General features: G+C 33.1%; 1 protein-coding gene across 2 annotated transcripts in view; it reads left to right on the forward strand.

The window, feature by feature from the left end:
• CNOT6L (CCR4-NOT transcription complex subunit 6 like) overlaps window positions 1-17,461 on the forward strand; it is an 83,485-nt gene that overhangs the window by 38,030 nt on the left and 27,994 nt on the right. For both annotated transcript variants that reach the window (XM_051966507.1, XM_051966506.1), the window contains exons 2-8: window positions 1,943-2,064; window positions 3,890-4,076; window positions 6,014-6,099; window positions 8,548-8,637; window positions 11,652-11,720; window positions 14,630-14,787; window positions 15,980-16,134. In XM_051966507.1, the coding sequence (XP_051822467.1) occupies window positions 1,953-2,064; window positions 3,890-4,076; window positions 6,014-6,099; window positions 8,548-8,637; window positions 11,652-11,720; window positions 14,630-14,787; window positions 15,980-16,134 (857 nt within the window). In that variant the 5' untranslated portion in view covers window positions 1,943-1,952. The remainder of the gene's footprint in view (window positions 1-1,942; window positions 2,065-3,889; window positions 4,077-6,013; window positions 6,100-8,547; window positions 8,638-11,651; window positions 11,721-14,629; window positions 14,788-15,979; window positions 16,135-17,461) is intronic.

The raw sequence follows: 17,461 nt of genomic DNA on the forward strand, positions 1-17,461 counted from the left end.
ATTTTTCAACCGAGCGAGGCTACTTAGTGCCCCCCAAACTGGCATTTTGACTTTAGACCTTGGCCTCCTAGGATTCCATGTTACTGAAGTTTTCTCTAATCATCTCCTTTCGATGTTGGTGGTGCTTTCTCACTCTGTTTTACCTTTATGTTAAACAGTGTACAGAGAAGCTAACCAACTTTTTTATATTTTTTTATATTCTTGTACTTGAATCCACACAAACTTAAAAAGTATAGTTATACCTTGCTTTGTAGTAGATGCATATTTTTAGTTTAACAAACAGCAGATGTTTGAAATCTGTATTGCCTTTGATAATGGAATTTGTGTGTCTTTGGAAGTAGATCTGTTTTGTCATAATTTAAATCTTGTTGTTAACATGCGTATCACTCAAAAGAGCTGTGTGCTTTATAATAGTTAACAAAACAATCTGAAAATTTTATTAATAACTTAGTATTTTTAATAACATGCAGTTGTGAGAAATGAGTTTCCTTTACATGAGGAAAGGGGGAAGGAGAGAAGTGAATGAGCATTTCTATAGTCCCCAGTATGCCAAATATGCTGCAGCTTGTACAATTAGGTCAGGTACAGTTTAGTTTCTGCGTTTATCCATATTGGATGGTGTTAATAGTTAGAATGAGACTTTTAAACCTGTAAACGAACCTCTATGAAGTAAAGATAGGGATCTGGCAAACTACTCCATTGGTCCTTTAAGGAAAAGGTTGGAAACTACTCTTTTCCCTTGAATATTTCAGGAGATGACATGTAGGAATATTTGGCTGGATTACTACTGTTTTTTTTGATTAATTGATAATATAAAAGGTGAGCTTTGTTTCTAATAATTGTAGACGTCATTCATACAGCCATTCTGGAGGAACCTAAAATTTACTGATGCTAATGCCCATATGGGGAACACTATGAGCTTTTTTATGGGTGTAAGGATATACAAATGGCTAAGTAAATAAAAAGTAATGTCTTTTGGTGTGTTAGCTTTTCACTAGACCTGGAGTTTTTAGGGCATTCATCTTCATTTTTAAAAGATTCATCCAGTCTAATTCATCAAACGCTTGTATTTTGAAGGCATTGTATATTAGGTAGAAAATTAATAAAGTAGATTGAAATGCTTGCTTCCTTTAAGGAGTTTAAGTTCTTTCTCTTAGCATTTGTGTTTGTAGCTTGTTCACAAAGGAGAAGAGGTTAGGAGATGGGTGTCACAAAAATTTTCCAAATAACAGTTGCCACCTGATAGAAAAAATTGAAGAAAGCTAGGGATTCTAAAAGGCAGAGGAATATAGTAGGGTAAGTATTGCAGGACAGACAGAAAGGAGAGAGATGGAATACTTAAACTCCAGTTTACTTACTTGGAACATAAAGTGCATGAAGGGAAGTCATGTGAAGTTGCTCAGAAAAAGTAGGCTGGAGCCAGATTGTGAAATGTAAAAAGACCTATAAACTCTGTTGACACTTATAAGAAATAGTTACCTTTTTTGGTGGAATGCTTGAATTTTTTTCATTCTGAGTCAGTTTTTTATCTTTGTACCTGCTGGTGTCCTTTTGAATGGGGAGTATCTTTACTCCCCCTCAGTTTTTTGTTAAGCCTTTTACTCATTAGGTAAATTAAAAAAAAATTGGAGGGGAAGAACTAAATTTTGTCTTCTCTGTAGCAGACCATTGTCACTACTTCTTGAAATCTCTGGCTCAGCAACTATAAAATTCTACATTGGCAAAGGGCAGTATACATATCTTTGTATAAGAATTTATAGGCATGTGAAATGAATGTATTGCTTTAAGATATTCCATATGCTTTACATAAAATAATTTCATTTCAATAAAATATAAAAATTACCTCAAAGATATTCCATTTTCTTTTTCTTCTGTTAATACTTTGAGAAGAAAAGCATTTGTTTTATGGAATACATTGTAATAATCCCTTACTATCTTTCAGACTAACAGGGATGCCAAAAGAAAAATATGATCCCCCAGATCCTCGCAGAATTTATACCATCATGTCAGCAGAGGAGGTAGCCAACGGAAAGAAATCTCACTGGACAGAATTAGAAATCTCTGGTGAGTCAAATCGAAAGGATTAACAAAGCTTCTAAACATTGGCAGTTAAAGAAATAAGCATGCATATATTCACATAAATTCTGCCAGAGGGACTATTTTGTAGAAATTATACTCTTGAAATGCATATTTGTCTGGAAATAAATTTCTGGAATTGTTGATCTCTACCTTACAATTAGCTTTCAGCCTGTCATTTTTTGGAGATTAAAAAAAAAAAGTAAAAACCTTGAGCTAGAGCTAGTTATCTGGAATTCTAGGATGCCCACATATTGTCTTTTCATAGAACTTTTGAAATATTTTTATTTTATTTTATTTTTTTAAGAATTACTTGGATTTGTTCCCAAACCAAATGCTTCATGCTTCTGAAGCATTTTAGAATCAGTTTCAATCAGAAACTTAAATATGAAAAGTAATGATGTGCTTTAGGTTTAGTCATTAATTATTTTGGAGTCTGAAATATTTTGATACATAAATTAGCCTTTTATGTTACTCAGTGTGCCATATTGCTATTGTAGGGTGATCAACATTGTTCTCTCCATTTATTCTTCACTTTCCCCATTCAAGCATCTTTCCTGCTTTCCTTTTGTTTTTCCCCCTTGATTTTCCATAACTGTATTGTCCAGCTTCAACTTCTCTTTAAAATCTCCATTAAAATCTACTCTCAGGATGGGGATATGACCAAATATGTGACATTCCCACTTTCACCCTTAGTAATTTTCATTTTAATCAGAAATAGATCCTTACCATGACTTACTCAAAATTGTATCAGATCAGTCTGATTAGGGGGAAAAAAAGTTCAGACTTAACACTTACTTTGGAAATAAAGCTATGACATTTCTTTTTTTTTTTTCTTTTTTCTTTATAACTTTTTATTGACAGAACCCATGCCAGGGTAATTTTTTACAACATTATCCCTTGCATTCACTTCTGTTCCGATTTTTCCCCTCACTCCCTCCACCCCCTCCCCCAGATGTCAAGCAGTCCTGTACATGTTGAATATGTCACAGTATATCCCAGATAGATTATATGTGTGCAGAATTGAACAGTTCTCTTGTTGCACAGGGAAAATTGGATTCAGAAGGTAGAAATAATCTGGGAAGAAAAATAAAAATGCAGTTTACATTCACTTCCCAGTGTTCTTTCTTTGAGTGTAGCTGCTTCTGTCCATCTTGGTCAATTGAAACTGAGTTAGATCTCTTTGTTAAAGAAATCCACTTCCATCAGAATACATCCTCAAACGGTATCGTTGTTGAAATATATAATGATCTCCTGGTTCTGCTCATTTCACTTAGCATCAGTTCATGTAAGTCTCTCCAATCCTGTATTCATCCTGCTGGTCATTTCTTACAGAACAGTAATAGTCCATAACATTCATATACCACAATTTACCCAATCATTCTCCAATTGATGGGCATCCATTCATTTGCCAGCTTTAAGCCACTACAAAAAGGGCTGTCACAAACATTTTGGCACATACAGGTCCCTTTCCCTTCTCTCTTTGGGTTATCAGCCCCAATGATATTTCATAAGCATTGACATTTCAAAAATGTAGAGGATCTACTCTTTGCCATGAAGATGGGGTGGTAGGTGATAATTGTGTATTGTGTTGCACTTACTCAGTTCAATTCTGCCTCCTTTATGTCTCACCTTTGTGTTTTGTTGAACAGGTCATCAGGAGACTAGAATGTTTATAAAAGGGCTCAAAATGTTTTTATAGTTAAACAGTCCACTTTATATCTCTACAGAAATATACTTCATGAATGTAAAAATTTTAGTTGTTTAGATAGTGTATCTGAAGATTTTATCTTTTTAACATTTTGCTTTTTAGGTAGAGTGCGGAGCTTAAGTACATCACTTTGGTCATTAACACACTTGACAGCTCTGCACCTAAATGACAATTATCTTACTCGCATTCCACCTGATATTGCCAAGCTTCATAATCTGGTTTACTTGGATTTGTCATCCAATAAACTCAGAAGTTTACCAGCAGAACTAGGAAACATGGTGTCTCTCAGGTGAGTAAACATACAAATATGTTTTAGTTTAAAATTGGAATTCACAATAGACTAGGCAGTATAACTCATAATAGAATTTTCAAGTATGGAAATAGCTAAATGTTCAACACAAAGAAAATACTCTACAGCTTAATGCTTTGTTGGATCGTATCCAGTATTCAAATTAAATTTTTTTCTGTTTGCCTGCTGATACTTTTAAGAATTTTCACAGCTAAAAAAATTCTGCAAGTAATCTTTTTTTTTAATTGTAGTAAGTTTATTTACTTTTAATAATACACATTGCTTTGTGAAGCATGTTAGGAGAGAAAAATCAGAATAAAAGGGAAAAACCATGGAAGAGATTTTTTTTTTAAAAGTGAACATACTATGTGTTGATTTACATTCAGTCCCTTTAGAGCTTTTTTTGGATGCAGATAGCATTTTCTGTCTAATTTATTGGGATTGCTTAGAATCTCTGAATGACTGAGAATAACCAAGCTTTTCATATTTCATCATTGCACATTCTTGCTATTGATTGTTTACAATGTATTCCTGGTTTAGCTTGTTTATCATTTTTTACAGAATAATATTCCATTACCTTCATTTACCACAACTTGTGCAGCCATTTCTAAAATGATGGGCATCCACTCCTTTTCCAATTCTTTACTATCACAAAAAGAGCTTCTGCAAACATTTTGGCATGTGTGGATCCTTTTCCCTCCTTTTTGATTTCCTTGTGATACAGACCTAGTAATGGAACTTCTGAGTCTAAGTATGCACAATTTTATTGCTTTTGGGGCATAGTTCCAGATTGGTTGGATCATTTCATGATTCCATCAACAATGTATTAGTGTCCCAAATTTCCCACATCCCCTCCAACATTTATTATTATCTCTTTCTATCATCTTAGCTAATCTGAGAAGTGTGACTATACACATATTTGTAGTCAACCTCAGAGTTGTTTTAATTGCATTTCTCTGATCAATAGTGTTGCAGAGCATTTTTTTACCCAAGTATAAATGACTTTAATTTCATCATCTGAAAGTTGTTCATATCTTTTGACCCTTTATCAATTGGGAAATTGACACAGTTCTTGATATATTTTAGAAATGAGACCTTTATCAGAAATACTTTTTGTAAAGATTTTTTCCCAGCTTTGTACTTTCCTTTTAATCTTGTTTCTGTTGGATTTGTGCAAAAACTTAATGTAATCAAAGTTAATCCACGTTGTCTTTCATAATGTTCTCTACTTCTTTGGTCATAAATTCCTCCCTTCTTCAAAGATCTGATAGGCAAATTATCTCTTGTTCTGCTCATTTGTTTATGATATCATCCTTTGTACCCATATTATATATCCATTTTGACCTTATTTCGGTATGGGATGTGAGATGTAGATCTATGCTGATTTTTTTTTTTTTTTAATAATTATAACTTTATTGGCAGAACCCATACCTGGGTAATTTTTTACAACCTTATCCTTTGCATTCACTTTTGTTCTGGCTTTTTCCCTCCCCTCCCTCCACTCCCCCAGATGGCAAGCAGTCGTATATATGTTAAATATGTTATAGTATATCCTAGATACAATGCTGATTTTCTATCATATTATTTTCTGGTTTTCCCAGCAATTATTGCCACATAGTGAGTTCTTATTCCAGTGAGAAGCTGGAGTTAGGGGATTTATCAAATACTAGATTGGTATAGGCCTTGTCTGGAAGTAATTTTGATTCTAATGACACCATCTCAATCCTGAGTGAAGACATAAGAATTGATTTACTAAGTTTACCTTTTTCAGTCTGACTGGGAAAAAATAAGAGTAATCCTTGGTACTTTACTCAAATTTTATAATTAGTAATCTGTAGTTTCATTTTTCTTTAGGATTTTGTTTTATTGTATGTAATATGGAATTAAATTTTTTTTTTCTTAAAGATCACATTAATTATATTTGTTTCTATTACTAGGGAATTGCTTTTAAATAACAATCTGTTACGGGTTTTGCCTTATGAACTTGGTCGGCTCTTCCAGTTACAAACCTTAGGTTTGAAAGGTAAGTAGTTTTTGTTTTTCTTTGTGTGGAGAGGGGTTGGGGAGTGGGAGTGGGAGTGGACCTAGAGGATATGGATTGGGGAGGAGAAAGGTGAAATGCTCTCAGAACTAAGATAAAGCCTTTTGATATGAAGTTGAGAATTTGTTTAGTTACTTCTAAGGGATAAATGGATTGCCCAAAGACTGATTGTTTTATCATGGGACCATCTGTGTGTCTGACAATTAGTGTGAAAATTTTTTCTTTTTTAATTTTCTAAATGGATTATAAAATTTCTTGCGGTGATATGTTCTAAATCATGCTCAATTTTTAAAGTTACCTGTTTTTAAAATACTGGTTTTTTAATAAGTCTATAAAACTCAAAGGTTACCCCAAAAAATCATGCATCAAATTTTGACAAGAGTAGACAGATGCATTAATTATGAGGTTACAAGAGGGAAACACACCAGAAAGTTAGATGTCCTTGACTTAGTGAGTTCCTGAAAATATAGGTGCATTATGCATATATAGAGAGAATTTTCTAAAATCAATTTATCATGAGGCTATCTTAAGGAGTAGAGTTTCATTAGATTCCTGGAATTTATCTATTTTTAGAATAAGCTGAATTAAGTGACTTAAGTTAAAAATGATACGATGAGAATCACCTTTATCTTGCCCTGAAGCTAAGTATTTCAAAACTTAAACTGTGAACAAATTAAATTTAGTGTCTCTAAGATTTGACTTGATCTGACCATTAGACTTTGGCCTGTCCTTACAAATTTTCTTTTGATTTCAGGTTGGTTTTACTTTCTAAGAGACGACAGTCCTGTTTGTGGTGGTTTAATTAATGATGTGAAATGAACATATCAAAATAGTAAAATAATGAACAACAGATTTGAAAATTGCCTAAAACCAAAAATTGCTTAAGTCAGTTATTCCATAGATCATCTTAGTAGCTATGTCGGGGGTCAAGTTTCTAGCCTCATTGAAGCATTCTATTAACACCTAAAGTGTCAGACTCTGAAATATAAAATTTGAGATGTACCCTTTGTATTACTGTATATACTAATTTTAATAAAAATACATTTAATTTTACTAAAGAACCTTCTTAGATTGGTTTTTAAAATCCTCATTAAGCATTTATTACATTTGACATTTTATTTGATTCTAATTATATACCTTTTTCACTCCCCATCCACATCACCATCAACTTACTTAAATCTCAAATCATTTGTTTAGTGTCAATTAAGGTGGCTGATTGCCCTTTGTACCATTACAGTGCATTTTGATAACATGGAATAAAACTAGAATTCTGTTGCAAAGACACCTTTACAGTTTAGGTCATGAGTTCCTTTGGTAGGTTTTAAATATGTTTTAACACTCAGTTTTAAAAATTTTGATTTCCAAATTGTCTCCTTCCTAGTTCCTCCCCCAACCTTTGAGAATGTAAGCAATATATCAGTTATACCCATATACCTAACTTGTATATTGTCTTTTGGGGGAAAGACATCAATTTTTAAAATTCTTACTTTGGGGTATGCAGAAAAATATCCTGAGCTTAAAAAGTACGTTGTATGCAGGACAGAATCGTTTCTGTATCGTTTATCATTGGTCATGTCAACATGTTGGCTTTTTCTAGTCTGCCAGAGGAGGAAGGCATTGTTCAAAACAATAAATATATAAGCATATAAACATACTTCCCCCTTGTGGAGGAATGCAGATAAGATAGCTAAGCTACAGATGTGGCCAGGATACCTTCATATAGAGCTTGACCAGAGCATACTTATGGAGAGGGAAGTTCTAACTAAAACTACTAGCCTGGATACAGGTCTGATTAGAGTATAAGCCCAGTAATGGAATTTCTTAGTCACTGGGCATTTTCCCAGTAACTCTTCTTTATTTTCAAAATTTCTATTTTGAGCTGAAATGGATATTATCTCTTATTCATTTTCAAGCAAAAGGAAACAGTTATGCCAGTAAATGGTTTTTCTAATATACAATTGATTTTCTCTGAAAAAATTTAGATAATTTTGCCATGTAAGGAAAATCTCTCTTTTTAAAAAATGTCAGAATTTTTAAAAGTTCATTTGTAGTTTGTGCACTTGATTTAAAGAAAAGTTTTGTTGATATTTTTCACTTTTCCCACATCATCAGAGTTATCTCAGCTATTTTTCCTCTAATTCCCTTAGAGTCATTCTGTATGACAAATCATTATCCCAGCTGATCAGTATATTGGGGGGAAAAAGTGCCACTTTGATAGGAATTAAAACAAAAAAAGTAAGACTTTCAATCTTTTATGTGTCCAATTTAAGGAAATGTTTTTTCTTTTTGTTCTTGTATGCTGATTATAATGGATACAAAATGTAGATGAATGAAGTTTAGACAGCTGTTACTTGGCATTCTGCAGATTTTTCTTCTGTCTATTTCAAAACTTTGGAAGTCATACCATTTTGTCCTTGCTCTTTATTTCAGGCAATCCTTTATCACAGGATATTCTCAGCTTATACCAGGACCCAGATGGAACCCGAAAGCTACTGAACTACATGCTTGACAATCTAGCAGGTAACTTAACCCTGTACTTTTTTTCTCTCTAGTTTCTCCCATCACAGTATTCCTCAAGTTATATTTTTCATTTCATGTCTCTTGTCTTTTCTATAGCAGTATCAAGTAGCTTCGACCTCTTTCTTTACATTTACATTTCCTGCCCTCTGTAGCTATCAGATTATTCTATTTCTCCAGCTAGATGTCCAGTTGTTAAACAAGGTCACTTTAAAATTAGTGGCATGATGCGCTGGATGGGTGGTAGATTCTGAGACAGGAAGACTTGGGATTCGAATCTTGTTCCACATCATTATTAACTTTAAGAACTCTTGACAAGTCAATTAACTTGTCTTGGCACTCCATTTTTCATTTATGCCTGCCCTTAATATTTGAATCTGTGATAATCTTGATTGTTTCAAGTTGTTCTGAAACCCCAACTATGGCACAGTCTTTTTTTTATTCATACATGAAAGGCAAGGCTTTAAGAACTTAACTAAGCTTAGTGCCAAACAATCAGGGCTTTATTTATTTGTTTGTTTTTGCTGAGGCAACAGTGTTTAAGTGTCTGAGGTCAGATCTGAATTCAGGTCCTCCTGACTTCAGGGGTAATGAACATCAGGGTTTTTAATATGGTTCCTGACCCCTAAAAATTTAGATCATACTGGTCATTTTTCAAATAGACTCCACATCAGTAATATCTGAACATTTATTTGTATCTTTTCACAGTTGCCCATCTTAATTTTTGCATTAGTCTCATAATTAGTCTTCATGTCTTTATGCTGTTTCCAAGTCAATTCTTAATTATAGTCGGTTGTGTTTCTTAAATATTATCAGCACTACTCAAAGGGAAATTAGAGTTTGGGGTACAATACTCAAAAGAAAAAAATCAGTCATAGAAGAAAGATGAGATACCTTCTGAAGCAGTAGACTATTTTATGCATGGTATATAAATAGCTATAAATGTTAAAATAGATTTAAATGATGAAAAAGGTTTACATGTAATAGGATAGGGAATCCTATGATGAAACTATGTGCATATGTGAATGCAAAAGTTATACTTGGAGGCATATGAAACTGGGAGTATAAAATATTTTTTAGTCAGTGATGGATTTCATTGTGTAGAACAATAAACCAAAGAGGATATGATCAGGATATGAATTTATAGCGATAAAATGTATTTGTATGTTATAGGTATTGATGTAGTCAGTCTTGGACAGAGAATTAGTAGTTTCTTTCATACTTTATATATTAAGGTTAGGCATATCTATGATGTTTACATAGGCATATCTATGATGTTTACATTGTGCAATTTTGTATGGGGTGGTGGTGGTAGATGTATGTGTATTTTTTGATCTTTAAGTTAGTCTTGGTGAAATTGAATATTGATGATCTTGTTGATAGCAAGTTTTGTTATTTTTCAGTCATAACCTCATTTAGGTTTTTCTTAGTAAGGATACTAGAGTGATTTCCCATTTGCTTCTCCAGCTCATTTTACAAACAGTGTACTGAAAGTAAATGGTTAACTGACTAACCATTTAATCTCAGTTCATCGTTTGTAAAATGATGCTTAGGGTCATACAGCTAGTAAGTAGAGGCTGATTTTGAACTCAGTTCTTTCTGACCTCAGATCCCGGCACCTTATCTACTAAAGAACCTATTTACTCTTACTCCTATTAGAGAGTTTGATTGCCAAAATGTCATCTAAGTCATTAGCAGGTGCCTTTATTTTTTTAATATGATCTTTTCCCCTCTCCTATACTGTGAACCATGTATGTCTTGTAACAGTGAGAAAAGAAAAAAATCAGATAACAAAACTAATCAGTTTATATCCAGGGACTGAAACAATATGTACCATTCTATGTCTATGACCGTAGAATAGAATGCCTATGATCTCACTTTTTGCACCCTTTCCCCTCCCATTTATGTTATATTACTTATACCACTCTTGGTGGTTCTTTTTTTACTCTGAATTAGTTATATATGACCATATATATATATGGTCTAGCAAAACATTATTATTATGTGGTTTTAGAACCGAGAACTTTAATTCAGTTAAATTCAGTAGGAATATACACAGTTTTATATTGGGGTTAAAAAATTTTGACCCCGCTAGTATACCAGTACAAGGAAAGTAAAGCATCGTAGACAGAATTTTAATCTAGGTCTTAATATAGTCTCCCATGATAGTAGGTTTATAGTAACTGAAAGTCTTCAAGCAGAGTTTAGATGACCACATATCTGGTATACTGTATTGCTGTCTTCCTCAGGTCTGGATAGGATTAGAGGTCTTGTCTGAACTTCTTTAACTTTCGAAGAGTGTAGATAGTCAAATGGTCCTTTTTGTACAGTTGTGATCTTTTCTTCCTGTTATATATGGCTTCTTAGGAAAAGTCTGTTGACTCATTTCTTTCAGTTTTTTTTTTTTCAAAATAAATATTTTATTCATTAAATTGAAGAAATACCATGTCTTCATTATGCTTTAGAGCATTTTAATATTTATTAGGGAAAGATAAGTTAATAAACTTTTAATTCTTAAAAACTAGTTTTCATGAATTTTCCTAGTTTTAAATTACATTCCACTCAGTGTTTGCCAGTGAATGCCAATGTTTTTGAATTTATTACTGAAAATTTTTGTTTTATAAGTAAGAGCAAAAATATACTGTTAGGTGCCTCATTGATGCCTCAAGCTCAAATGGGAAGAAAATGAGGATATTTTAAATCTTTAAGCGTTAGATTATGAGGAAGTAATTGTATTTGGAAATCAAGAGTATTGTTAGGATTTCAAAAGTTTATGGAAAAATATAATTCCTGGCAGTAATTTGATAATGAAAATGTCATTGAATTTTATCACATTTTATATGGAATGTTATATTTACTCTTTCTGGAATGTTATATATACTCTCTGTGGAATCTATGGAATGTTATATTTAAGCAGGAATTAAGAATCAGTTTGTTACTTTATTTGTAATTTGCATTAAAATGGATGATATTTTTAAAAAATATACATATCATATATATATATATATCTCTTTCAGTTCATCCAGAGCAGCTTCCTCCGAGGCCATGGATTACACTAAAAGAAAGAGACCAAATTCTGCCCTCAGGTAAAGATTTTATTTACACTTCCTCACTTACACACAAAATTCTGTTTGGTCTTTGTGATGCATAATTAATAGCATGCCTTTTCTTTTTCTCTGGGCCTCTCATCAGTAATCACATCATGACTTCACTATGCTTCTCATTACTAGACCACTCATGGATTCTCAAAAGAAAATATGTCTTACTCTGTCCAGTGTTGGCTTTATAGTGAGTACCTGCTTAGATTACCAGCGCAGGAACAGTGTCAATAAGATGCATAATAGAGATTGCACTGATTTATTTTTTTTTTTTTTTTTTTAAGTTCAATGTAGAGTTTTAAAGTATTAGGGCAGCTACTTGGTGCAGTGTATCTTGGGCCCAGAATAGGAAGACCTGGGTTCAAAACCAGTCCCTTATTAATAAGTAATAGATACATGCTGTAGGATCCTTGATTTGAACTTAATTTTGTTTGCCTCAATTTCCTCTTATAAAATGAGCAGAAAAAGAAATGGCAAACCATTCCCAGATTTTTGCCCAGAAAATCCCAAAAGGGGGTTATAAAAGAGTTGGATGTGACTGAAAATGACTAAACTTTTAGATTGCTTCTAATAATTGATGATTTGGCAATAAAGAATGATATATAGGTGACTAAGCAGCTTGAGGTTTTGTCTTAATTACTCTATTCCTTGGATAATTTTGAAAGCATTCTAATATTCTTTGAGATCGCTTATCCTGGAGGCTAGGACTAATTTTGATATTGACCTTCTTGTTATTAATTAGCTTTTTAAAGAAAAGCATTAGTAATATGATCATGATCAGGAGGACATGATTTTTGGGTCTTGATAAATACTTATCCATCTGATATTCCTGTTTTTATTAATTATCTGTGTGATGGAGAGCATAATGATTGGAATTTGGAATCAGAGGTAAAATCAGTTTCTCTGACATTTGCTGTCGTGTGACTCTGAACAAGTCATATACTTTGTAGTCCTAATTTCTTTATATATAAAATTGAGATGGCAGTAGCACTTGTTTCTCACCTTTTTTGAGGTTCAAATGAGCAAGAATTTACTTTAATCCTTCATAAGAGTTAAATATTAGTTTTGTGTATAGTTATTCTGAAACCTTCTCTTTTCAAAAGCTGGCTTTGTGTTTGAGTAAGAGTGAGATGAATTTTCAGGAGTAAGTTATTTGGTACTTGCAGGTGGTAGGTGGTAGGTGTTCTGAGGGCGTAGATTCAATCATCCATTTACCCTTTTATTAATGTGAGAAATGTGTCTTATCTGGTAATAACATGGAATTACATTATACTGTATTGCCAAAATTGTTCATTAGTGGGATTGTGCATTAGTGGGATTGTGTCACTTTTTCCAGTAAGAAGCTCTGTGTTATTAAAATTTAGTAATTCCTAAAATTGCAGATGCAGTAATGATCTGGACCAAACACAGGCCCTGATGGTTTCCTAAAAAGCACTTTAATATTCTGAATTCAGTGTATTTAACTTTATATAGAATCTAATTATTCCCAATTTGTTTTTATTTTTTTAAACATTGAGAGAAGCTTTCTAAGCAAATCTTTTTTGAGGTATTAGAAATAGGATGAATAAGACCTTGCACAGCAGATTTTTTTGGCCTTTGAGGATTTTGAGCTTCTTGATTTCAGAAATAATTACGGTTTTGATATTTCTTGAAGTGCTTGTGAGACTTGTATCTGCATGTTCCTTAGTTAGACATGGGGGATTTTGATAAAGTTTGTGAAAAATTTATTGACACTTGACAGGTAACGGTTTCTGTTTGTTTGTAGTTCCCTATTATACAATATTGACTTTTTATAATAGGGTTGAAACTCGCCTCTTTTCTTCTAGGAATAAAGTCCAACATAATAAAATTAGAGATACAGTGCTGTAAGAGTTCTGTCATCAGGATAATAAAGTGATGTGCTAGCTATTAATCTAGCTAGATTTGAACTTGTATTGAGGAAACTGATTGTCTGAGTTGGCTTAGAGATGAAATCAGTAATTTGAAGCTATTAACATGCTACATTCTGCGAAGGTGTATGTTGTCTACAGGGATCTGAGGTGGCTTTAGGATTGACCTAGTTATAATCTATTGTTGCCTTTCCCATTTCAACCTTGGTTAACACGATAGCCTATAGCCCTAGAATGGGGAAAACAGATAAATTGTATTTGACAAAGTTCTTTTTATTATCCCATGATTATAAAATAAATGTTTGATTTTTAGTTTAATAGGTCTGGCTGTAGACCTTTTACTTTTCATGGAAGTGAAAGCTTTTCTCAGAAAATTAGTCTTGAGATCAGATTTTATGGGCCAACACTTTATATCCTGATTTCAGACTTCCTAAACTAAGGTTATGGATTTATTCTTCTGCTAAAAAGTAGAGGGAGGATTAGTGACTTTTGGATGAGATAAAGGTTTGTTACTTTTTGCAAGATTCTTGCTTAAATTTACATGGGAAAATTTTACTGAGTAAATGAGTTATTTTCTAGAAATAACATTACAGGGAATATCTAAACCATTTAAGTTTGCAGACATTTTATATTCTGCCAAAAATAAAGTGCATATGTTTGAGTTAATAAACTGCTGTAGGCTGTGCTTTCTTAGTCCAGTGCTAGGTTAGTAGTAAAAAGGGAGAATTTCTTTTAAGAAGATTCTATAATTCACACTTACAAATTCAGAGTGTCCCATTAATTTGGATAATTGGGTTTTTAGTGTATCTGAGCTAACACAAAAATTTGCTCTGGGTGTTTCTTAGTTAACAATGTAATTCTTGGTTTTTCCTTGGTGAATAAGTCTTGAACATACATATATGTGCTTAGTGTATGTACGTATATGTGCATATACATTATATTTCTTCACAAGCAAGCTGCCTAATTTTCTCCTTTTTGTCCCTTGTTTTTTCTCCTTTTTCTTCCTAGCATCATTCACGGTTATGTGTTATAATGTGTTATGTGATAAATACGCCACCCGGCAGCTATATGGCTACTGCCCATCCTGGGCATTAAACTGGGAGTACAGGAAAAAGGGAATTATGGAAGAAATTGTTAACTGTGATGCAGATATCATTAGTCTTCAGGTAACACTAGAAATTAAATTGTCTTTCACTTAAAGACAAACTGGTTTAAAAAAATTAGTAAAACTTCAGAACAAGTACTTTATGCCTAAAAGGAAACTATAGAGGACTTATTTTTTCCCTCATGCCTTTTTTTTTTTTAAACAGGGTAATTTTCATAAGGGAACATTTTCATGTTAATCCCAAATTTGACAAGTCCCAGATAGACACTTTTGCTTTTCTTGATTGTATTTCATTCTGAGGCTGATTCATTTCTCATAAATCTGAGCAGTTAAGTTTAGTAACAAATTGTTTATGAGTGTTTTGCAAGATAGAATATTATGAAATAATTTTTAACTTTAATGTGTAACTTTCAAGGGAGACCTATAAACAAGCTTATGACTTCAAGTAGCACTGAGAGGGAAAGTTGGAATGTCTTTACAAATGTTCTCTATTGCTAATGCTTTCTTTACTTCTTAATACTCTTTCAGCCAAGTTTTTGATTCTCCCTCATTTTGTCATACTTTGCTAAAGCAAATTTAATTGAAATAAAACTACATTGTTGTGCAGTGGCCTCTCTTTTGCTTGCTAGTTTCTCAATACTTTATAGTCATATAGTTATTTATATGCAATTTATTTACTTTTTCAGCCAATAATTTTAAAAATGTATTAGAAATTTGGTGGTTTTTTACTATTATCTGTCTGCAGCCATAAATTCCTATATAAGTTCTAAAACAGGCCATAAATACTGTGTTTCAGGTCTAGGAATTCAAAATGCAAGTTTAATTTACTATTTTTCTTTCATTTTCTTCCCAGTGTTCATGTGTTTATTTCAGACACAAGTATCACGGGATGAAATGATGCTTTTGAAAGTCAGATATTCTAGAAAGAATAGAGATAGGCTAAAAGCAAAATCACTGGACTGGAAAATGAGAAATACTTATTCTTCATTGAAAAAAATTATCTGACTTTTATCATTACCCATTATTTGACTTTGTTATTTATGAAAATATCTATTTTGTAATATTTATTTCTTAATGGCTGTTTTTGAATGTACCTTAGATTTTAGTTATTAAAAACATAGTAGTGGGTGTGGGGATCCTTCTTAATTTTAAATTAATGCTTCCTTGTTTCATGGTCCTGAGTTCTCTGATATTTCTGTTAGATTTTCCTCAGTGTCTTGTAGATAATGACTCGATTCTTCTCTTCTCTTTAGGAAGTGGAAACAGAGCAATACTTCACCCTCTTTCTGCCAGCATTAAAGGAGCGTGGATATGATGGATTTTTTTCTCCTAAGTCACGTGCCAAAATCATGTCTGAGCAGGAGAGAAAACATGTGGATGGTTGTGCAATATTCTTCAAAACAGAAAAGTAAGTGAAGGGAATAAACTATAATGACATGTGTCATTGTTTCCTAATTCTTATATACTTAAAATATAGGATAATAATATAATGTAAGAGAGAAGGCTGCCAAGTCAATTAAGCTGAGTAGCTTAGGGTTCTTCTGTGGCTTTTTTGGACACAACTATTATCAAAATAATTTCATTAAACTAACTGATTCTTATTTTACTTTGAGTTCTCACTGGGCTTAGAGTCTTCTGCCAAGAATATGTAGGAGTAAGGAGTTTAGGGACTAAATGGGCAAAGGAGATGAAAAAATGAGCAAATATGAAAGATTATTACATGAGTGATTTGTATTGTATACTGGAAATAACAGACAGAAAGGCAAGTTATTTCTTTTCTTTTTTTTTTTTTTAATTTTATTTTATTTAATAATAACTTTGTATTGACAGAATCCATGCCAGGGTAATTTTTTACAACATTATCCCTTGTACTCGCTTATGTTTCGTTTTTTCCCCCTCCCTCCCTCCACCCCTCCCCCTCCCCCAACATGGCAAGCAGTCCTATATATGTTAAATATATTGCAGTATATCCTAGATATAATACATATTTGCAGAACCAAACAGTTCTCCTGTTGCACAGGGAGAATTGGATTCAGAAGGTTAAAATAACTCGGGAAGAAAATCAAAAATGCAAATAGTTCACATTCGTTTCCCAATGTTCCTTCTTTGGGTGTAGCTGTTTCTGTCCATCATTTATCCATTGAAACTCAGTTAGGTCTCTTTGTCATAGAAATCCACTTCCATCAGAATACATCCTCATACAATATTGTTGTCGAAGTGTATAATGATCTCCTGGTTCTGCTCATCTCACTTAGCATCAGTCCATGTAGGTCTCTCCAAGCCTCTCTGTATTCATCCTGTTGGTCATTTCTTACAGAACAATAATATTCCATAACATTCATATACCACAATTTACCCAGCCATTCTCCAATTGATGGGCATCCATTCATTTTCCAGTTTCTAGCCACTACAAACAGGGCTGCTACCAACATTTTGGCACATACAGGTCCCTTTCCTTTTTTTAGTATCTCTTTGGGGTATAAGCCCAATAGAAACACTGCTGGATCAAAGGGTATGCACAGTTTGATAACTTTTTGGGCATAATTCCAGATTGCTCTCCAGAATGGTTGGATTCGTTCACAACTCCAACAATGCATCAGTGTCCCCGTTTTCCCACATCCCCTCCAACATTCATCATTATTTTTTCCTGTCATCTTAGCCAATCTGACAGGTGTGTAGTGATATCTCAGAGTTGTCTTAATTTGCATTTCTCTGATTAATAGTGATTTGGAACA

The sequence above is a fragment of the Antechinus flavipes genome, chromosome 6 (genome assembly GCF_016432865.1).
Source record: "Antechinus flavipes isolate AdamAnt ecotype Samford, QLD, Australia chromosome 6, AdamAnt_v2, whole genome shotgun sequence".
NCBI lineage: Eukaryota > Metazoa > Chordata > Mammalia > Dasyuromorphia > Dasyuridae > Antechinus > Antechinus flavipes.